At 43.6% G+C, this 24,346-nt stretch overlaps 2 protein-coding genes across 2 annotated transcripts; one reads left to right on the top strand and one right to left on the bottom strand.

Moving 5' to 3' along the window:
- The first annotated feature begins 1,656 nt into the window (after nt 1–1,656).
- Nucleotides 1,657–4,725, top strand: LOC136526807 (transmembrane 9 superfamily member 8-like). Its single transcript, XM_066519394.1, has 7 exons — nt 1,657–1,912; nt 2,037–2,201; nt 2,351–2,460; nt 2,562–2,670; nt 2,756–2,868; nt 2,976–3,129; nt 3,293–4,725. Exons 1-7 carry the CDS (start codon nt 1,796–1,798, stop codon nt 4,448–4,450), a joined length of 1,926 nt encoding a protein of 641 aa, XP_066375491.1. The 5' UTR covers nt 1,657–1,795; the 3' UTR covers nt 4,451–4,725.
- Nucleotides 4,726–5,869: 1,144 nt separating this feature from the next.
- On the bottom strand, nt 5,870–9,502 carry LOC136527365 (magnesium transporter MRS2-B-like). Its single transcript, XM_066520072.1, has 5 exons — nt 8,872–9,502; nt 7,008–7,136; nt 6,578–6,919; nt 6,433–6,480; nt 5,870–6,330 (listed from the first exon to the last, which is right to left on the bottom strand). The coding sequence occupies exons 1-5, from the start codon at nt 9,403–9,405 to the stop codon at nt 6,100–6,102; spliced, it is 1,284 nt and encodes a 427-aa protein (XP_066376169.1). The 5' UTR covers nt 9,406–9,502; the 3' UTR covers nt 5,870–6,099.
- Nucleotides 9,503–24,346: the final 14,844 nt, after the last annotated feature.

Genomic DNA, 24,346 nt, shown 5'->3' on the forward strand with positions numbered 1-24,346 from the left:
AGGTGAAGCGAATCAAGCTCCTGTGCTGGCTCGGGCCTGGCTCTAGGTGAACGGGCGATTCGAACGTTCAACCCTGGCTAGTCTACAACAATACAGATGGCCACCCCTAGCTAGGCCTCAACCCACTTACAGGCAACCAAACAAGCCAAAATTGGCTACAGGGAACTAGGCTAAGGGTTGGCCACCCAACCAAACACACCCATAAGGATTGCACAATAGAAAAAAGATGCACGGTTGAGTTGATATTCGTGAACCTTACTAGATGTCTAAAGGATCAATGAAAATTTATAGTACTAACTCTTATAATGACAAATGTTTTGGAAGGGTGGGAGTAGTGTATTTAGTTGTTTCAAGGGCATGTGACCTCTGCTTAGCGGACAATAAACAACTTGAGCTTAGATCACAGTTTCAAAAAAAAAAATCAGCTTAGATCACGTAAAGCGCAATTCAAGCTCGGTACGAGCTGAGCTCAAGCCTGAACCCTAGGCTCTCAAGCCCCGAAAATCCAAGCTCAAAAGTCGCTCGTTAAGGCCTTGTTTAGATTGAAACTTTTTTCAACCTGATAAATAGTACCATTTTCGTCTTATTTGGTAAATATTGTCCAATCGTGGATCAACTAGGCTCAAAAGATTCATCTCGTGATTTCCAACTAAACTGTGTAATTAGTTATTTTTTTTATCTATATTTAATACTCCATGCAAGCGGCTAAAAATTGATATGATGAAGAGAGAGTAAAAAAACTTGAAACTTTGATGGGATCTAAACAAGGCCTAAAGCTCATTTTAGTTCTATGTATCTCTTATCAGCCTACTCGATCGTGCTCTCAGTAGCACTGCTGCTATAAAATACGGTAATCCAGAGTAGGAAAAAGTTGTGTACAAACGGCCTAGAAAGAAGTGGAGCCAAGCAGGACCTATATTTTTTTTAAAAAAAATCTGTAATAAATATTTTTGTTAGTGTGTTATAAATTGATTAATACAATAGATGCATGTAAAAGATACTTTGTTTATAATCAATTAATTTATAAGATTGTTTCATTATTTTATTATTCACCTTGTGAAACAATAACGCTTTACCTAGAAACAAACCTTAAGCAAAGCTGTACCAGCAAGCTCCGAGTTTGTGCCAGATCGCTTGACAGCTCGTTAGCAGCCCTAAGTACTACTTTCTCTGTCTAAAAAAAACATATTAATTTAGTTTTATTCTAAGTCAAACTATTTAAAGTTTAACTAAATTTATACACTAGAGTATTAATATTTATATTATTAAATAAGTATAATTAGATTCGTCCCGCAACATAGTTTTGTAGTACACTTATTTATAAGTATTATCACTCTAGATTTCCTGTATTGTTTTCATTTTAAAATGTGACGCTCTAAACTCTCACTAACACGCAAGCTGCATGGTGTAATGTTACGGCTGTGTACCGTGTACCCTAAACCACCGTAATTAACACGGGCCTCATCCGGCGTCGTGATTCGCGCACCACGGTGGGCCCCCACAGCCCACCTGACATCCTGACCCGACCCTCCGGAATCCGCGATTCGGTTCGGTGGGCCACGAGGCGAAACACGCACCCGGCGTACCGCGAGGGGTTCCGGGCCCACATGACAGCCTCCCGCCTAAACCCCGTCGCCGCGCCGCCCCGGGCCGGGAGGCTGGGGGGGAGCCCCGTCAAATCCAAGCAAAGGCCACCCCGAGGACGGCCGGCGACGACTTCCCCCTTTCAACACCCTCCTCCTCCGTCCCTCCCTCTCTCCCTCTCCTCGCGCGCCCTGATCCCCGCCATTCATCCATGGCGACGAACAGCGCGGTGATGGTGCTCCTCCTCGTCGCTGCCGCCGTACTCGCCTGCGCGGGCGGCGCGCGCGCGTTCTACCTCCCCGGCGTCGCCCCCGCCGATTTCAGAAAGGTCTCTCCCTACTTCGTTTTTCTTCTTCCTCTATGCTTCGATTTTGTGTTTTTGCTAGGTGCGTTGGTTTGTTGATCTCGGTGAGTCCTCCCCTCACGCTCTGAGCCTGTGTGGATTATTGCAGAAGGACCCGCTCGCCGTGAAGGTGAACCAGCTGAGCTCCATCAAGACGCAGCTGCCCTACTCATACTACTCCCTCCCCTTCTGCAAGCCGGGCGCCATCGTCGACAGCTCCGAGAACCTCGGCGAGGTGCTCCGCGGCGACCGCATCGAGAATTCACTCTACGTGGTAAGCCTGTACCACTACTCCACTATCAACCTGTGTTTGTCAGTACTTAGCGGCCGTTCTGAGAGAGTCTGAGCAAAAGGTCACTCGTGTACTTTTGCTATAGTTAGATCGGTGCTCTTGTGAAATTTCAATTGTTCCTTGAAATGCAGTTCGAGATGATGGAGCCTAGGCTCTGCCAGATCGTTTGCAAGATTACTCCGAGCCAAGATGAAGCGAAAGATCTGAAGGAGAAAATCAAGGATGAGTACCGCATAAACATGTGAGAGGGCATATGCTGCTTTTCATAGATTTAGATCAATGGCCCGTTTATTTCAGGTGAATGGAACGAGGAAGTGAACCTTGTTTTTTGTGGCTTTGCAGGATCCTTGACAACCTTCCTTTGGTGGTCCCAATTAAGAGACTGGATCAAGAGGCACCTACTGTATACCAACAAGGTGTGCATATCGGCATCAAGGGACAGTACTCAGGGGTGGGTTGATAATCTGCTAGCTAGAATGTTGATGTGTTCAGCTTATGTTGAATGTGTTCTGATTTTTTGACTGTTATTGATGCAGAGCAAGGAGGAGAAGCATTTCATTCATAACCACTTCACGTTTCTGGTGAAGTATCACAAGGATGCGAACACAGATCTTGCCAGGATTGTTGCCTTTGAGGTTAAACCATACAGGTGTGATATTCTATCCTCTTTTATCAACTTTAGCACCGTGCTTGCCATCATTTTCCATTTATATGATTGTTATAACAAAAAGTTTCCATATCTGCTGGCTTCTGCAGTATTAAGCATGAACCTGATGGCGACTGGAGGGGGAATGCTACACCCCTTAAAACCTGTGATCCACACTCAAGACGCCTTGTTGTCGACTCTGATTCACCTCAAGAAGTAGATGCCAACAAAGAGATCATTTTCACCTATGATGTTAACTTTGAGGTAGTTTAAACTATTTTTCATCTTGAACTTTTTGTCTATGACCAGCCTTAATGCATTATGACAGAAGTCTCCACTGTAAACCTTCAGATAGATGGTATAGTTTTTTTTCCCTTGAGAATTTCAAATCTTCTGACACTTTTTTGTTCATATGTGTGTCATGCAGGAAAGTCCTATCAAGTGGGCATCACGCTGGGACACCTACCTTCTGATGGCAGACGACCAAATCCACTGGTTTTATATTGTCAATACACTGATGATAGTCCTCTTCCTCTCTGGGATGGTTGCCATGATCATGCTCCGGACTCTTTACCGCGACATCAACAAGTACAACCAGTTAGAGGACCAGGAGGACGCCCAGGAGGAGAAAGGATGGAAGCTTGTCCATGGAGATGTGTTCAGGCCTCCTGCCAATGCTGACCTGCTGTGCGTATACGTCGGTACAGGCGTACAGTTCTTTGGAATGCTGCTTGTCACCTTGCTGTTTGCCATCCTCGGGCTCCTTTCACCTTCGAACCGTGGAGGGCTCATGACAGCAATGCTCCTCCTCTGGGTCTTCATGGGGCTGTTTGCAGGGTACGCCTCCTCGCGCCTTTACAGGATGTTCAAGGGCTCAGAGTGGAAGAATGTCACCATCAAGACTGCGCTGATGTTCCCTGGCATCGTGTTTGCAATTTTCTTTGTCCTGAATGCACTCATCTGGGGCGAAAAATCCTCAGGTGCCGTGCCATTCACCACCATGTTTGCTCTGGTTCTCCTCTGGTTCGGCATCTCTGTGCCACTGGTCTTTGTCGGCAGCTACCTCGGCTTCAAGAAGCCTGCCATGGAGGACCCAGTGAGGACAAACAAGATACCACGGTCAATACCAGAGCAGCCATGGTACATGAACCCGGTCGTCTCAGTGCTGATCGGAGGCATCCTGCCCTTTGGCGCAGTGTTCATCGAGCTCTTCTTCATCCTGACATCAATCTGGCTGCACCAGTTCTACTACATCTTTGGCGTTCTGTTCCTGGTCTTCGTCATCCTGATCCTAACCTGCGCAGAGATCACCATCGTGCTTTGCTACTTTCAGCTCTGCGGTGAGGACTACCAGTGGTGGTGGAGATCCTACCTGACGTCTGGCTCGTCAGCGCTGTACCTCTTCCTCTACGCCACGTTCTACTTCTTCACCAAACTGGAGATAACGAAGACGGTCACCGGCGTACTCTACTTTGGCTACATGCTCATTGCCTCCTACGCCTTCTTTGTGCTCACCGGCACCATCGGCTTATATGCCTGCTTCTGGTTCACCAGGCTCATCTACTCTTCGGTCAAGATCGACTAGAAATCTAGAGACTACAGTTGTAACACTGTTTTGTGGGTTTGCGAAAGGAGAGGACCAAAAGAGAAATAATAGGTAACGAACATCAGAAGTGGAGAATGCAGCATGCATTATACAAGGTGAAACTTTAAACTAGGGTGCTTATTCAGGTGTTTTAGGGTACTTACAGTTTGATTCTGGAACACTAAATTAGTTTACTTCGAAGCCAGTAATTCAGTGTGTATCCTTACAGAGCAGGTTTGTGATGTTACAATCCAACGATTTAACATTTTTAACCATATCTTGTGTTGGTGACATTCTGAAGGATCCCAGCATCTTCTTTTCGGTTGTGTGACTACTGGTTACGCTGAAAGCGTCAGACAAGCTTCGATTTCCACAAGTGAGACTTCTTTATTCGGTAATAAAAGTGGCATGTTCTACACGGATAGTAAGATAGTAGCACACGAGCAAAAAGCACCTGAGATTTTGCACATATGGGACACGTACACATCACCCGCCAAAGAGTCTAATAGCTTATTACTGGAACATCTCGGTAAGCGCTAATGGACGATCTCCACTGCCATGTCTAAGCCCGGCGGCTAGCCTCCTGATGGTCGCGCCCGTTCTTGCGCCCGTCCCCGAACATGAGGTAGCCGAGGCCATCAACGACGATGAGGCCGCCGACCGCCAGCGTCGTTGGGCTGTAGCGCCGTAGAGGGCTCGACGGATGCGCCGATGCCGACCCCGCGCGCTTGAGCGGGTCTTCTGCCATGGACGGCCACGCGTTCATCTTCTCCGGCCACATGACGCACAGACGATGATGCTCCTTTCTGAGTTCTGATGATGGCTACCTCCACTACACTACACAGGAAGCTCTCTGTGTGTCCTGCTCCGTGCTGAAACGTGTTATGGGGTGCTAGAAGCAGCTTTATGCTGGTACCAGGTTAAGCGGCAAGAGGACACGCAGGGGGTAACACGTGCAAGCGTGACATCGTGGCACTGCCACGTAGCCCTACGCAACATCAAGCCAATATCCACGCACTGGTCCGGTCTGCCTCAGGAATGAACTAGTAGCAGCCTACTAGAAATGTAGTGCATCATCATGAGTAAATTGCCAGATGGAAAGAGAAACCTTTTTTCTTGTTTAGGCCTCGTTCACTTTGCAAAAAAATTGAACCCGATAAATAGTACCACTTTCGTCTTATTTGGCAAATATTGTCCAATCGTGAATCAACTAGGCTCAAAAAATTCATCTCGTGATTTCCAACTAAATTGTGTAATTAGTTATTTTTTACCTACATTTAATACTCCATGCAAGCGGCTAAAAATTAATGTGATGGAGAGAGAGTGAAAAAATTTGGAATTTGGATGGCATCTAAACAAGGCCTTAGAGTCAGAAGGATCAGGAACATCGTTTTGGTGAAACCATCTTATCTTAACTGATGATGGAATTGGGAAGTATTATTTCAATAAACTGTAATATTATTTTCCCTTACACGGGACAGGGATCATGTCAGGAAAGTTACAATTTCACCCGAATTCTCGGTAGGGATGCCCTAAACCTCTAAAAGAATGGTAATTTACATCGGCAGAAATTCAGAGTTCGGATCAAGTACCTTACATGGTGAATGGAATCATCCGTCCTATGGGAGGAGAGGGCATATACATACACTCTACAAAGGCATCAGTCTCTTGTACTTGAAGAACCAAAGGAAGGAGCAGAAGATGAAAACGCCGACCACTGAAGTAATTACAAGGACCCACTGGAATGCATTCTCTATTTCGAAAACCGATGTTTCAAAGTTCATCCCAAATATCCCAGCAACCACTCCGAAAATGGCCACAACAAATGTCGCTGTCGTTAGCAGCAACTCAAACTGGATCAGCTGGTTCCGCACATTGTCCTAGGAACATATGAAACTCAAATAAGTTACACAGACCAGCAGAAATGCATAAATATGATATGCATATCCCAAATAAGGAGAGAATAAAATATGTTGACGTACCAGCTGAATGTTGATGAAGTCTTCAGTGTCATCAATATACTCTTTCAGCTGAAAGAAGGAAAAACAGATCAGATCCCTTTGACTCCTATTACAGTATTACTACACATAACCAGATTTAAGATATGCTGGGGATATGGCTCAGTACCGATGTCAGCTTGTTCAGAGTGCTGTCGATAACAACAAAATAAGCTTCCAGTAACATCTCCAGCTCCTGGATATGCTCTGTCGTTGTGTTATCTGAGCCCTTTGTACTGTCATGCCTACTTCTACACAAACTGAAAGTTTTCTCCAGTTTTCGTGATTCTGTGGGTGATGAGACTGGAGATACAGGAGCTGAAACTGAAGTCCCAGCAGCGCCTGCTGAATTGTAGCCCAACAAAGACTGGTCACCAAAGACAGATGATTCCATCCTCATCTTTTTTTCGGTGAGATACATCTCGGCCATATCACCATCATCATCCATTAGTTGTTCTATTTCATCTCTGACCTATTGGAAGACAAAATAACAATTAGAAAACCAGTCTACACAAATGGTCTGCAACAACAAGGGAAATCGAGATTAGGCTATATTTTACTTTTTGAACTCTTCTGGTCAATGCAACTAGTCTACTTTTTAATCGCCGGACACGTTCCAAATTGAGAGTACTGATTTTGGATGTCAGCTCATCCAATAATGGATATGCTTCAATTTCCAATTCCGCTGCCTGAAGAGAAACAGAAAAACACACATTATTACATATGCACTGATTTTATTAATGTCAAAAGGCAATCAGCATCATTCTACACAAGGCATGCCTACACCTAACTTGCTTGGGACACGAAACCTAGAAGGTTCTGTTGTTGATTTGATCATGCAACAGGGGTGCTTCAATCAGTAAGAAATAATATGCATAAGACTATATCAACAGTCAACACTCAACAGAGAATTTTTGTAGCTAAAACTCCAGCCAAAAAGCCATGAGTTCTCGGACAGAATGGACTGAAAAACTTGTGGCCAGTGTTGCTTTGTGTTTTAGAAGTTACTGTTGGGTGTTTGGCAGAGTTACCTCTAGGCACATTTCTTGTACTTTTATCCAGCTTTTACAAATGCCAATCGTAAAACCTAACAAAGCTCATGTCGCCTCTATGCTCACTTTCAGAATTTTAGCATCCATGGATGCAATCACTCAGTATTAACTTTTTTTATCAAATCAGAAGGGCAGTTACTAAATATGGAAAACACTAAACCACACATAACTCATCCAGATAACAGCTAAACACAGACAGTTACTGTCCCATTGATAAGTTGGGCTCGTAGAATCAGGTCATTTTGAAAAATCGCCACTTATAGAATTTCCCAGTTATAATACCAAATGATACGCTACCAATGCATTCATTAATACAATAAAAATCATATGTTCAAGGAGCTACATATTCCTGTGTCGAACGATTCAATTCGCCATCCTTTTTGGTCACTTTTGAAAGCCTCTTCAACCTCAATTGGTAAACTCAAAACAATTCCTAAATTATTTGTAACTCAAGCAAAATAAGTATAAGAAAACTACTCGTTTTCAATCGCCTGAAAAAAAAAATCTCAGATTACTAAATGTTCTGAACAGGATTTTGTCCATTTGTTGTGCTTAGGATCATTAAACAGATGAATATTGATAAAGCCATCAAGATTTGTTGGAGAAAGCATCGATTTCTTGGGTACCAAGGGAAGAAGGCATTAGAAACTGCCTAAGGAAGGAAAGAATCTGCACATGAAAAGGCTGTTACAGTTAAAGGAAGAAACGATTTGTGTTTCTTGTTTATATTATATATGTTAATATGTTACTTAACATGCACAAAATCTGAAAATTTCTCTTAAGCAACAAACATCCAACTTTTAAACTTTGATGGGCTCATTCTAACTATACTACCTGAAATTGCAAAAGCAGGAGAATGGTGCAAGTGTATGCTGTAATCTAAGTAGACATTTAAAAGGAAAAGGAGGCGGAGCTGCTAATCTTTGTACAGTTGGAAGAAATAATTGATGCAAAACAAATTCTCTGGCTGGCAACATGTGTTCAAATCACCATCAGAAAGTCAGCAGCAACATTTTTACTTGATTGATGCTCAGAGCAACAATTGGGAAGTTGTGGTATCCCATTCATCCAGCAAGAACTAGAACCAGCAGTGGTTTCAGAATTTTTTATTCTATCACGCGCAACATGATACTCACAGAATAACCTCAACCTCTCATTATTACTCTTGTAAAAACACTGGCAAGCCAAAACACAAGTATTGGACCATTAAACCAGCCAATTGCACAGTTGCAAACCATGTTAAAAATATCATCATTGTCGCGCCATAGCCCAATCATGGGAACTAAACACACCCTGATTCGAATAACCAAACTAAAGCACAATATCAAATACAGTTCAGACACAGACATGAAATTGGAGTTTTGATGATCACCTGCGCATCGAGGAAGGAGCATGCGGCCTCGAGGGCGAGCTCGAGTGCGCGGAATTCGAAGGGCAGCTCGTCGCCCTCAGCGCGCTGGAGGAGGCGGCGCTGGAGCTCGGCGGCGTACTGGAGGACGTAGCTGTCGAGGGAGTTGAGCAGGAGCACCTCGTCTGCGGTGATGACGCAGCGGATCTGCTCGAGGTTGACGACGATGGCGCGCTCGCGGCCCAGGACCGTGGACGGGTACACGAAGAGCGGGTCGAGCAGGCGGAGGTCCCGGGCCGGGAGCTCGCAGCGCCGCATCATGGTGGCCTTGTCGATCTCCAGCGTCTGCACGGAGGCCGTGGCGGCCTCGACGCGGATCCAGCTGCGCGTGCCGCCGCCGCGCTTCTTCAGGTTGGGGACGTCCAGCACCCCCGGGAAGCGGCGGCCCGCCGACCCCGGGGCCGCGGACGGGAGCGCGGGCGAGGACGCCGACGCGACGTGCGACGGGTACGCGCGGTGAAGGAGCGGCTGCTTGACGGAGTCCCCGGCGGCGGCCATGGCGCGCCGGCGGGTGATTGGCCGGTGGAGTGGGCGGTGGGGTCTTTTCGCGGATGGGCCCGGACGCTCGCGTGTCGCGTAGAGTCTGGCCAGTTGGTTTGGCTGATAAGCCAGGACCGCTGTGGGTTAATTTATCGTGAGAGAAAATATTATTTTTTAATTAAAAAAAATATGGCTTATAATAGGGCGAGTTTGGTTTCTGCTGGGCTCTTGTTGGTGGAAACGTGCGGGTCAGGCCTCGGGGGACGGCCGGCCATCTTTTTGCACTTTAAAAAAAATTGCAACTTCACATTTGCATTTTTTTTTGTTTCCGAGGAACCAAATATCTGATAACACTCTAGCGTAAGCCATATGCAATTTTCATTTTTTATGAGATGCGAGCAGCTTGAACATGGAATACAGCAACTATATGAATTTTACAGCTGTATAAATATGCTCATTACCGAATCAAACTGTGAGTTTATGTTTTATCATCAGATAAAATTATTAAATTACCGCATGGAATCTGAGCAGGGTTGTCAGCATCGCAGTTTTGAAACGAATTGAACATTTGTCATCGTGTATGATTGATGAGAGAGAAAAACAATTAGAGGTGAAGTTACATCAGTGCTTTAGTTGGACGAAATTTGGAAATTTGATTATTGTAGCACTTTTATTTTTATTTGACAATTAGTATTCAATCATGGACTAATTAGGCTCAAAACGTTCGTCTCGCTATTTTTAACCAAACTGTGTAATTAGTTTTTTTTTCATCTACATTTAATACTCCATGCACGCATTGCATGATTTGATGTGATGACTACTGTAGCACTTTTTAGAAAAAAAAAAATTGGAACTAAACAAGGCCTCATTCAAAAATCTAGACTCAAAAATCTAGACGGACCCTAGTTCTGACATCGTTCAATGATTTATGATTGAGTGGACATGGTGCCATATATGGTCAGGACCGCCAAAATCGTTGAACTGATTCGGTGGCTTGTTCCAAAAATACTTTAATTAAACTTATTTTTATTCTAAAATAAAATGAGTTCGATTTTCAGTGACTTTCGAGTTTCGACTTTGCCTTGGCTCATTATGCTCAGGTAAAGCTGGGTCTAAAATAATTTAGGAGACCATAACAAATAAAATTATATTAAATTTGAAGAGAGCTTGAAAAAAGTGCACCCATGTATATGGGCAACATGCTAAGTAATATAAGCACATAATCCTTCCATCCTAAAAATAATACAATTCTACATTTTTTGTTTGATCGAGTTTGATAGTTTCTATAAGCTTGATACGTAAATAATTTAACTAAAGACAAAGAATTGTGTTTTTCTAGGACGTAGATAGTAGCGAGAAGGTTTGAACATTGCCCTCTTTCTTCTTGAGTCCTGTTTTTTCTAATTCCCTTCGATTTTATGCATATTATTCTCTCCTTAGACAGACCTATGCAAAATCGCATAATAAGAGTCTTCAAAAAGGCCAATTTGACTCGAGCCTAGATCTTGTGCCCAGATCTGTCCTGAAGATAGGTTTAAGCCTATTATTTTAGGTCAGGCATGAATTGTGCCGCCTACTAGTTTTCAATGTGAAAAATCAATAAAATGTTTCGGGCTAAACTTAGGTGAAGGCGATCCTTTTTTACAATAAATACCTCTGTCATACTGTCAATGAGATTTCGGGCTAAGAGCATCTCCAGCAGCTCCTCAATGCCATCCCTCATTCCATAAAGCTATCATACTAGAGGAGATGCGGCAATGAGGACATGCGGCAAATACATTGCTCCAGCAGCTTCCTAATAGCTCTCTCTTTTTTGTGGTCACAAAAAAAATTCCCATATCCCCTCATATTATGGCAGAACCGTCCGAAATAACACGTTTTTTGAGGCGCTCGTCTTCTACTAGACACTGAGCACCTCGAAAGTGAGCTATATCGAACAGTTTCGTCGAGCACATCCTAAGGGAGAACTCGAAACAATCTATGTTTTATATCTAGAATCCAATAATGAGTACGAGCTTGCAATACTTAGTCTATTTCATACAACAAGAGTTTTTAGAAATTATTTATTACAATACCAGAGTTCAGAGTGCGATAATTAAACAGCGGAATGAAAATAAACATCTAGCGGAAACGATACAAGGATCCGTCTGTGCCCACCAGAAGAATTCTCCACACAAGAGCTACTCCTTAAGCTGCACCTGCAACAGGGGTAAAATAAACCCTGAGTATACAATGTACTCGCAAGACTTACCCGACTAGTGCGAATATTTTTCTGACTCTCAAGGATATGATAGGCAATATGGGTTTGTTGTTTTCTTTTTTTTACGAAAAGCATTACTAATAGTTCATCCTTACAGTCAAGTTTTATTAGCAGTCATGATTACTTTATTAGCTAACCATTCTAGGTAAGCACATGTTCCACTTTCAAGCAAAGGTTGAGCAATCAGAACTATTTTACCATCTTTCATCTTTTAGTTCTTACTACGGTGCTGGACCATAGCCAAGTCGTACCGTCTCACGAAAATGGTGATTCACAAACCAATGTATCATAGCTAGGTACCCCGAAACACACGTTCCGTTTGTACCCTAGGCACAAACAAGACAAACCCATTTCACTCCTGTTATGGGGTCCAGGTCACTGTCCAAACTTGGACTCCAAGCCCCTACACTTGAGACCCGGTCTTAGTATGGTGCTTAGACCTCCACCTTTCCCCGCCTCCAATCAGTCAGTCCGAAAAGAGCTGGAACCCACGACAAGAGTGTAATGAGCATTTCTACTCCCATAAGCAAGTATGTGCTCAGGATAATAAGTCTGTGACATGACTACCATCCACAGCAACGGATGGTCCTTAATCGACACGAACAGGAAAAACAGTGTAACCAAACTAAGCCTCGTTGGCCGTGGGACACAACCTGTTACACCCACCAATAACCATACAGTATTCTTGTCCGGTCTCCATTTTCTTTTCATCATTTTATCATGAGAGTAAATATAATAATCACTTATTGTGAGTAACGACATATTACTCACGCTACCGAAAACCTAAGCATAGCAGCTACTCAAACCTGCACTAGTAAGACTCTTAGAATAGGTATATCTATGCATGTGCTTTCCATAAAATTCCTATAATGTAAATGCACATAACATATATAAACAGTGATTATAAAAAATAAGGGATTATGCACCGAGACTTGCCTTGGGTAGGCGCGGTGTCAGCTGAGTCAGTCAGTGGCGGCTCCGGGACCTCCTCCTATAGGAGAATCTCCTCCTCGTACTCCTCGATGATCTCCTTGAACTCACGATCGCCGGTGGTTATGATATCCGCCAACTCGTTCTCTACATGCATGCGATGATGATGCAACACTTAGTATTTAGACAATAACAACTCTTAAACTAAGAATACGCATACTAAGCTATTAAGCTATCTCTAATGACTAAGGTGCTAAGCTTACTATCATCTTTACCAAGCAAAGTATTGGTGAAAGGATCAAGATGCCCAAGAGGGGGGTGAATTGGGCTAATTCTAAATTTCTTTGCAATAATTAAATCCTATGGTTAGCTCAATTAACCCCTTGTGCCTAGAAAGTGTTTCTAATTGTTCTATCGCACAAAAGACTTACAACCTAAGTTCCAATCCTACTCTAGCATGGCAATTCTATGAATGTAAATGACAAGAATTGAATTGCTCAAAGTAAATGCTCAAAGTAAATAGAGAAGGAGGAATGCGGCGATGTTTTGCCGAGGTATCGGAGAGTCGCCACTTCCCACTAGTCCTCGTTGGAGCACCCACGCAAGGGTGTAGCTCTCCCTTGATCCACGCAAGGATCAAGTGCTCTCTATGGGTTGATTCTTCGACACTCCGTCGCGGTGAATCACCCACAACCGCTCACAACTTGAGTTGGGTCATCCACAAGCTCTCCGGATGATCACCAAGCTCCCAATCACCACCAAGCCGTCTAGGTGATGGCGATCACCAATAGTAACAAGCATGAACTCTCACTTGACCATGACAAGCCTAATGAGAAGGGTGGATGCACACTTTGCTACTCTTGATCTCACTAATAAGGGCTCTCTTTGGGATTCTCAAATCTCAATCACCTCACTAGGACCTTGCTCTTCTTGGCACTCTCTAAGGTGTTTCTCAGCTGTTGGAATGAGCAAAAGTACCACCACACACGAGTGGAGGTTGTATTTATAACACCAGTTGAAAAACGAATCGTTATGTGCCTCTGCGGGGTGACCGGACGCTCCGGTCAGTACACCCCGAACTCCAGTGATTACAGTGTGACCGGACGCGTCCGGTCATAATTTTCCCTCTCTGAAACCTTACTGGAGTCGACCGGACGCTGGCTCTCAGCGTCCGGTCACTTCACCTCTCAGCGTCCGGTCAACCCGGAACCAGCGTCCAGTCAGTATTTGACCCTCCATTCACTTCCAACTTGTGATCATATGTGAATGAAGTTTGCTCCATTAGATCTAAGGGCTGTTTTGGAGCTACCTAGTGCTAGTTTTAACAAGTGTGCACCATACCTAACTCACTAGACTCACCTAGGTCAAGCTACCCGTCCATACCCTCCTTAATAGTACGGCCAAAGGAAAAATAAAGTCCTAAACTACTCTAAGTGTCTCTTCAACACCAAATGACACTTAGAACTAGTCCATCCTTAACCTTGTCGTCCATCATTTGAAAACCGAAACGATTTCCATCGTTGGGGCATGACTACCATGATTGCCCAATCGATCTCCATTACTGTGACCTAACTTAATTGCCTCTACAAAACACACGTTAGTCACAGTAATCACGCATTATCATTAATCACCGAAACCCAACTAGGAGCCTAGATGCTTTCAATTGGGTTCAACTAACAAACGCCTAGCTTTACAATTGAAGGATATATCTTTATTTCTACTAATAATTTAATGTATATTGAAACAAAGAGCATTTAACTACCCTAATGCTTAGTCTACCCTAAGGCAACAAAAATTACAGTGAGCACGTAATAATACCATGAAGTTACTAAAAAAATTCAGGACCAAAGCTAGCACCAATTTACCACAAAAATTCCTACAATAATTACCCTAACAATATTAAATATTTTCAAATGATTTAATAGCTCATGGTATCAACATGTACATATATGAACTAAATACACTAACAGATAGAGCATAATTTTAGGAACCTAACAAAATTTGTTTCATAATTTTTAGACACATACATGATTTTATATGATTTACCAAAGATCAGCTCAAAAATTAAATTAGAAAACTATTTCTAATTTCTTAGGAAAAGATCAGCCCTTCTCAATGAGGAAGTCCCGAAGGCGCTCATACCAAACTCTTGGGGCTTGCTTAAGCCCATATAATGCCTTGGACAACCTATAAACATGATTAGGATATCTAGGGTCTTCAAACCCGGGAGGTTGATCAACATAGACTAGTTCATTAATAAAGCCATTTAAAAATACACTTTTCACATCCATTTGATATAGTTTCATATCATGATGAGATGCATATGCAAGGAGGATACGAATGGCTTCTAGTCTTGCAACCGGTGCAAAGGTCTCTTCAAAATCCAAACCTTCAACTTGAGAGAACCCCTTTGCTACTAGTCTTGCCTTGTTCCTCACAACTACGCCTTGATCATCTTGCATGTTCCGGAACACCCACTTTGTTCCAATGACTCTTGCACCTTTTGGCCACTCTTCAAGAGTCCACACTTCATTGTGAGTGAAGTTGTTCAACTCTTCATGCATGGCATTTATCCAATCCGGATCTTGAAGAGCTTCTTCAACCTTAGTAGGCTTAAAGCAAGAGACAAAAGAGTGATGAGCAATAAATGAAGCAAGTTTTTGAGAGCGAGTCATTACACCCTTTGATGGACTCCCTATGATGAGATCTTGTGGATGATCTTGTAGTAGAGGTGTATTTCTTCTATTGACCACTTGATGAGAAGGTTGTGGAGCATCAACATCTTATGCTTGTACCACCATTTGCTCATGGGAGACATGAGTGTCTCCATTTTTTGCTCTCCTATCTTTTTCACCATCTTGTGGCACACTTGATGAAGAGGGTGGATCAATCATTTGTACATCATCTTCATCATCTTTAGGCTTGATGTCTCCAACCAGAATGTTCTTCATAGCCTCCCTCAATGGTTCATCACCTACACCATCAAGATTCTCATGTGCTCCTTGGGAGCCGTTAGATTCATCAAATTCCACATCATATATTTCTTCAACCAAGCCGGTGGCATGATGAAATACTCTATATGCTTTGGACTTTGATGAGTAACCAACAAGAAAACCAATATCACAACGTCTTTGAAACTTCCCTAGGTGTTGCCGTTTCTTGTATATGTAGCATTTGCAACCAAACACCCTAAAGAAGGAGACGTCCGGCTTCTTCCCATTGAGCAACTCATAAGGTGTCTTGCCAAGGAACTTTTGAAGGAATAGGCAGTTTGATGCATAGCATGCGGTGTTGATAGCTTTCGCCCATAGAGCTTCGAGGGTGTTGTACTCATCAAGCATTGTTCTTGCAAGAGTGATCAATGTCCGGTTCTTCCTCTCAACTACACCATTTTGTTGAGGAGTATATGTTGCGGAGACCTCATGTTTGATTCCAACTTTATCACAATAGGCTTCTATGTTTGTGTTGTCAAATTCTTTCCCATTGTCACTTCTAATCTTTTTGAGCTTCACTTCAAATTCATTTTGTGCTCTCTTAGCAAACTTCTTAAAGCAAGATGCAACTTTGGATTTGTCATGAAGGAAGAATACCCATGTATACCTTGAATAGTCATCAACAATCACAAGACAATAAAGATTTCCTCCCAAACTCTTGTATGTTGTTGGTCCAAATAAATCTATGTGAAGGAGTTTTAGCACTCTTGTGGTTGAGATGAAAGCTTTGGTTGGATGAGTATTTGCAACTTGCTTGCCGGCTTGACATGCACTACAAAGCTTGTCCTTCTCAAACTTCAGGAGCCCGAGCGTGGTGACCGCGGCCACACGGCCAACCAGCCCGAGACCGAATCGTGCATGAATTTTAAAGCGTCCAAAATAACTAAACGGTTGCTTCAGGAGCCAAACCATCTTCACCATGCTCAAGATGGCATGTGAGGCTACCAAACCGAGCTAACACATGACACATTTTCTTAACCCGATTTCGCAAAATAAATTGTCAAACATGGCATTGTCTAACTGTCAACATACTTGAAAATATTCTAAGTCTTTTGAGCTACACTTGATTCCAATTTGCATTTCTAGGCTGTTAGAAATATTGGCTAGCAATGTTATTTTTCTTCAGCAAGTATTTCATTGTCATCTACAAAGTTCATATTCCAAACTTTATTTAAGCGCCACATATATGTTCTATAGCATTTTTTTAATAAAAAATAGTTTTAAACCCTCCTTAATATACATGAGCTATTGAATCAACTTTCGTTTAACATTTTTATTAGTCATTTTATGTTACAAGAAATTGATCTACAAACTTTATCACATGCACTAACACATAAACATGATGCTCATGACATGTTTTAGTAAATAATTTAGAGTGTTACACATATAAAGAGGAGTTTCATCTCCCCCAATAATGGCCCTGTTTGGTACAGCTTATCTGGGAAGCGCTTCCCAGATAAGCTACACAAATAGAGTAAAAGCAGCGGTCAAAATAAGCTGGACTAATTCAGCTTCTATTTTTTAGTACAAATAGAAGTTGTGAGAATAAGTGTGGCCAGAATAAGCTGCTGAAAAACGTGACATTTGGCTGTTGATTTTAGTTTATTTTGACCATAAGCAGCTTATAAGTTTTACCAAACAGGCCTAATGTTGGGTCCGCAACAAATGTCATCTTTTCCTCACACATCCTCTATTCTGACATGTGGGTCCTATATATTAGGGAAATTATTGGTGATCTACTGGAGTAGCTCTCCCAATATTTTAAAAAAAGTACTATTGATGATCATCAATACCATTCTATTGAGGATAAATTATTAGTAAGCAGCTCATCAAAAAAAATATTGGTGAGCTGCTAGAGATGCTCTAAGCTAAGTCTATTGAGATTAGACTCGGCCTGTCAAATCGAGTGGGATCAGATTTGATTGGGTAAAAAAAGAACACAACCAAATGGCCTATGGTGGCCCACTTTGCTCCAATTGCTTCTAGTTGCTTGATTTTTGATATTTTTGCATAGTTTTCCTGCATGGGCAAAGATCTCCAAGTACAAGTGGAGATATGTGAATTATAAACATAAATCACTACCTATGTTGTTGTTCATTGTTGTTCACTCCCATTTTTTGTGCAATGTTGATGGTCAAAATAGACATTTAGTGACCGTCAACAAGCTCCCCCACACTAAACCTTTGCTCGTCCCGAGCAAAGCGGGAAAACAAAGATTCAGGTGTAACTTAATATGAAACAGGACTTCAAAAGATATGATGCTAACATAAAAGATATACCAAGTCATACCTCATACCTTGTGGATTTTGAAGTATCTACCATGTCGCCTTGAGCGATTGAAAAGTGGAACAACGTTGACACCAAGTCATCACTATCCCCTATGAAGCATACTTGGAATTTTTATAACTTTTGCAATTGAAAACTTAGCTCATACTTCTCAAATGGTACTCTCAAGTCACTCAAGGATGTGATGGCACCGGCAGTGGCTTCGTCGTGGCGCGGGGCGGGTCGGTAGTGCGGCAACGTAGCGGGGCCGACGGCAGCACCGCCTAGCTGTGCAAGCAGCAGTAGCGGCTCCGCGCGCCATGAGCCAGCGGTGGCCAGGCCAGAGCAGCCGTGGCCGCCCACGAGCGGTAGTGCGTGTGCGCGCGGGACAACCAGCGTGACGACGCCGAGCGCCCGAGCGTGGTGACCGCGCCCACGTGGCCAACCAGCCCGAGACCGAGCCGTGCATGAATTTTAAAGCGTCCAAAATAACTAAACGGTTGCTTCAGGAGCCAAACCATCTTCACCATACTCAAGATGGCATGTGAGGCTACCAAACCGAGCTAACACATGACACATTTTCTTAACCCGATTTCGCAAAATAAATTGTCAAACATGGCATTGTCTAACTGTCAACATACTTGAAAATATTCTAAGTCTTTTGAGCTGCACTTGATTCCAATTTGCATTTCTAGGCTGTTAGAAATATTGGCTAGCAATATTATTTTTCTTCAGCAAGTATTTTATTATCATCTACAAAGTTCATATTCTAAACTTTATTTAAGCGCCACATATATGTTCTATAGTATTTTTTTAATAAAAATTAGTTTTAAACCCTCCTTAATATACATGAGCTATTGAATCAACTTTCGTTTAACATTTTTATTAGTCATTTTATGTTACAAGAAATTGATCTATAAACTTTATCACATGCACTAACACATAAACATGATGCTCATGACATGTTTTAGTAAATGATTTAGGGTGTAATACCGAGGGTGTTACACATATAAAGGGGAGTTTCATCTCCCCCAATAATGGCCCTGTTTGGTACAGCTTATCTGGGAAGCGCTTCCCAGATAAGCTACACAAATGGAGTAAAAGCGACGGTCAAAATAAGCTGATCTGATATAGCTTCTGCTTTTTAGTACAAATGGGAGTTGTGGGAATAAGTGTGGCTAAAATAAGCTGCTGAAAAGCGTGGCGTTTGGTTGTTGATTTTAGCTTATTTTGACTATAAGCAGCTTATAAGTTGTACCAAACAGGCCCAATGTTGGGTCCGCAACAAATGTCATCTTTTCCTCACACATCCTCTATTCTGATATGTGGGTCCTATATATTAGAGAAATTATTGGTGATCTACTGGAGTAGCTCTCCCAATATTTAAAAAAAGTACTATTGATGATCATCAATACAATTCTATTGAGGATAAATTATTTGTAAGCAACTCATCAAAAATAATATTATGAGCTGCTAGAGATGCTCTAAGCTAAGTCTATTAAGATTAGACTCGGCCTGTCAAATCAAGATTTTTTTTTAATTTTAACCATTTTTTGAATATAATTTTAAATCTAACACTGTCGGGTTTTTTTAAACTAACACTTTTGGTCGCGCCTATTTCCATGGCGCGGCCAAATACCTGTGTCGCGCCATGCATGGCGACGCGGCAGAGGCCTTACGTGGCGGCGACCATCACTGCTGACCGCTGACGTGGCAAGGCTCTATCGCGCCACCGATCTTGGCGTGGAAGTGTCGCGCCCTGATCCGTGGCGCGGCAGAGCCCGGTATAACCACCGCCGCTGCCTCTTGCCTGAGCAGTCGGCGTTCCGCGAGAAATGCAGCAAGGCAGTGCCGCCGCACCCGCCTTCGCCCGCGCCTACCCATGCCAGCTAGCCCGCCCGCACCAGCAAGACAGCCGAGGAAGTAAGCGAGCCACGCCTGCCAGGCCGTCGGCCACCCGCACGCAGGCGCGCCTCCCCCTCCGGCCAGAACCTCAGGGCGGCTGCCCGCCTAGGTGCTGCAGCGAGGTACTCCACTAATATAGTTAGCACAGTTAATAAAGTTAATAAAATTATCAAAGTATAGCTAATATAGTTAGTAAAGTTAGTTAGTTTAGTTAGTATACATAATATAATAAGTTAGTATATGTAGTAAAGTAAGGTAGTTTAGTTAGTACAGTTATTTACTCTAGTTGTACAATGAATTTAGTCTAATAAGTTGTAGTTAGCCTTGTATAGATGTTAATATTTGATTAGTTAGTATAGTTATAGTTAGAAAATGTAATAATGTTAGTATGGACATTATGTACGATGATTTCGATGACTTGATAAAGTTTCTTGAAATGGTTTTGCAGATGGATTGTTGTGTTAGAGTTTTGTTCGGAGGAAGTGTTAGGAGAGAAGATGGTATGTTTGAGGATATGGAAGAAGAATTGGTATGGTTTGATGAACCTCCTAGCTTCAACGACCTTTGTGTCCATTTGAATACAAAGTTTGGGGTGATTTCATACTCAAGGGGAGGTTTGATACTAGGAAGACTAGGGCACACTATGTCCTCATGCCCTTGCACGACCCTGCTCACTGGTCCCGCTACACTAGGGTTCTCCAAGGTTCCAATGTGCCCATGGCTGAGCCAGGTGATGGTGGAGAATGGGTACATGATGCATGGTGTGCAGGACGGCCCGTCCATTGATGGTTTTGGAGGCAATGAACAAGAATTAGGTGTCGAAGGGGAAGCAACTCAGGATAACATGGATTTGGACAGTCAGTTGATGCAGGAGCAGTTTCATTCAACTATAGTAGGCTGTATAAGCAATGACTTCGATGTGAATGAGTTCAAATAGGAAGAGGAGGAGTAGGAGGAGGAGGACAGGATCGGTGATGTAGTTAGCAGTGATTCAGACGATTCTGATGATGACCAAGGAGGTACAGATGCTGTGGCAACACCGGCTGATGCCATGCTAGTACCGATTCATACTATGCCATTACCAGTACGAACCGAGGTTTTACATGGTGTCCATGTTCAGGGTAGACTAGTCATAGATTTGGCTGTAGATGATAACCCCTATGATTCATGGACCAGAATTAGCGAAGCGTAGCAGTATGTTCCACCACCACCTTACACAACGACTGAGCTTGAGCAACTAAGGTCCAAGAACGTACCTTTCAGGGGCATTCCGAACTATAGGGATGTCAGCATGACGGATATGTCAGTTTGTGATACCGGTCTCCAGCTGTGTAGGAATTCATTGTATAACCATGAGAAAGAACCCCTTAGGAAGGGGATGATATTCAACACAATGTCAGAGATGAAACTCTTCCTTTAGGACTATGTTGTGTACCACCATAGACCGTACATCGTCACTCATTCGGACCAGGAGTTGAGATACCACTTGATATGCAAAAATGGTTGTCTGTGGAGGTTAAATGCACGAAAGAGACAGAGTGATGGCAAGTGGAGGATAACTAAAGTTGTTGAACCCCACACTTGCCTAGACAATAGGGGGAAGGAAAATCATCAGCAGCTCACTGCACGTTACCTTGCCCATCGTATATTGGGTCTCATTGATGACAATAACGACATATCGGTGTCTTCTTTACAACAGTCCATATCTGGATTCGTTAGGTACGATGTGTCGTACGAAAAGGCTTGGCATGCTAAGCAAATCGCTCTCGCGATTCGATGGGGTACTTGGGAGGAAGCATACAACAGGGTGCCCCGCATCTTATGTGCAATGCATTATTACAACCCTGGCTTGAAATGGTTTGTGGACACCAGAGGGATGTTTTTTCGGGACCCATTGAGGCATGTCCTCTATCGTGTGTTCTGGTCGTTCGCGCAAATAGAACATGCATTCCAGTTTTGTCGGCCAGTCGTACTTGTTGATGGCACTTTCCTGATAGGAAAGTACAGGGGCACCTTGATGATGGCTGCTGCTGTTGATCCTGAGGACCAGATAGTACCCGTGGCTTTTGCTTTGGCAGAGGGAGAGAACAATGAATCGTGGTCTTGGTTCATGCGGCTACTACGTGTCCAAGTGCTTGGCCCAACTCGCACTATATGTTTGATCTCCGACCGTCACGCAGGGCTTCTTAATGCTGCAGGTGAGCAAATAGATGGGTTCCCGCCTCTAGTACATAGATGGTGCATGAGACACTTTGCCGCAAATTTCTGGCGACGTCAGCGGAAGAAGGAGGTATGTGACAAAGTAAAGGCTCTATGTTGTGTACGTACAGAGCACGAGTTCAAGGAGACAAAGAGAGAACTAGACAAGATGGTAAATGCAGCGAGAAAGGCCTGGTTAGAGGCGCAGATGGAACAGAAGGCTCAGTGGGCGTTAGCATATGACGAGGGGGGTTTCAGGTATGACATCATGACTACTAACTCCTCGGAGTCCTTTAACCGTGTATTCAGCGGAGTTCGATCGTTGCCTGTGTCTAGAATTGTTGAGTTCTCCTTTCATAAGTGCAACGAATATTTTGTGAAGAGGTGGGAACTTGCACAGAGGAATATAGCTGAGCAGGGGCGTTTTGGAAAGGCCGGAGCTCAACATTTGAAGGAGGCCAAGGAATTGGCCAAGCAGCACACCGCCGAGCTGTATGGACCCCGCCGCCATATCTTTAGTGTACGGGGCAAGGGTGGCACAAGCTTGGGCGGCGAACGTTATGGTGGATGAAACTACCGAGTTGATCTTGAGAAGGTAGAGTGCAGTTACAACGTCCCTCAGATCATGCATGCCCCTTGCTCTCATATGATCATGGTCTGCAGGGTTCGCGGGTACAACTATGAGGATCTACCATATATGTCAACCTTGTATCTCCATTTGAACACCGTTAGTATTTGGGAGATGAGCTTCGAGCCATACCTAGACCCAACACAGTGGCCACCTTATAATGGTTATGACTACGTGCCGCATCCAGATCTAATGAAGGTAGGGAAGGGTAGAAGGAAGAAGAAGCGACTGAAGGGGGACATGGACGCTATGAGAGGGTACGGCAAAGACATGTATGGCGGGGGAGACTTCAATGAGACCCGTGGCAGGAATCTTTGTTCTGTTTGCAAGCAATCTGGTCACAAGGCTAGCCGGCATAGAAGACAACAGGTGATTTTCTATTGTGTTCATATTACATAACAAGTAGTTTAAATTGTGCTATGGTACATAATGTTTATCTGAAAAATATTAATTTGAATACTCTAACCCTTTGTGTATCATCCCCTCCCACGCCGCACCAGCTGTACCCCTTCTTGATGTGGAGTATGATGACCCCCTTCTTCTACTGGACGATGAGGTTTCTAAGAGGCGTTCAAGGGATCCTTACATTCGTGGGACTTAGTTCATTACGTCGAACTTATGTCGAACGAATATTATCGTTGAAAACTTGTACTCATAAACAAATGAAAATATTATGTGCCAACTCGTTGTCCATTTATTAGCTTAATGTTCGTTTTGTACAGCACTTGTAGTTTAGCACAACACTGACAACAACTAAATTGTTGCTGGCTGGCCGTTGGCTGACCGCGTCACTGACGCGCCATGAACAATGGTGCTTCACGGACGCGCCATGTACTATGGCGCGGCATAGACCATCGTGGCCTATGGCGCGGTAGAACCATCCTATGTGGCAACTGAACCCAGGCTACGGTGCGGCAAATGATTATGTTCGTTTTATAAATTTTGAATGCATGATACAACAGTTGTGATCACATAAGATCGATCATGGGTAATTCGAGTACATGATACATGGGTACAATACATCAGTAGTTCAAATCGAATAATGCATGGAACTAACAGATGTCGCAATCAAAAACTCTCAGTCAGAAACATATTGAGTCAGCAACTCGTCGTCCGAGTACCAATCCTCAACCACAACCCTGTTGCTGTGGCTAGGGTCACCTGCATTGCGTTGATCTGCCTTTTGCCTATAGTAAGTGGCTTCCGCTTCATCTGCGGCCTCTGTGGCCTGAGTGAAGAACGCGTCGTTATCCTCCTCCGCCTGCAAGCCCGCCTCTGCTAGAGCGATGAGCTCGCTCAGTCTGGCAGTGTCGTCCTCAGCCTCCTCCGCCAGCAAGCCCGCCTCTGCTAGAGCGATGAGCTCGCTCAGTCTGGCAGTGTCATCCTCAGCCTCCTCTGTCGGCAAGCCCGCCTCTGCTAGAGCGATGAGCTCGCTCAGTCTTGCAGTGTCGTCCTCCTCCTCGTCCCCCTCATCAGACACCACAATCGGTGATTCAACGGTGCGACCAGCTCGCTTTCTGTGCTCATCTAGCTTCTTTTGTTTTGCTTTTGGAGGTTATTCGGGCCATTTGTTCTTAGGACCATACAACCACTCCTTAAAACGACACTTCGCCATTGAATATACCTAAATAACATGACATTAGTACATGACACATATAGCTCAACTTTTGAACAAATACACTTTGCACTTACTTCATGCTTGTTTGGACACACAAACTCCAACGTATTGTCAGGGTTTATCATGGCTCGGTCTCCACAATGGCACAGAGGAGGTTCCTC

The sequence above is a fragment of the Miscanthus floridulus genome, chromosome 19 (genome assembly GCF_019320115.1).
Source record: "Miscanthus floridulus cultivar M001 chromosome 19, ASM1932011v1, whole genome shotgun sequence".
In the NCBI taxonomy this organism is placed as follows: domain Eukaryota; kingdom Viridiplantae; phylum Streptophyta; class Magnoliopsida; order Poales; family Poaceae; genus Miscanthus; species Miscanthus floridulus.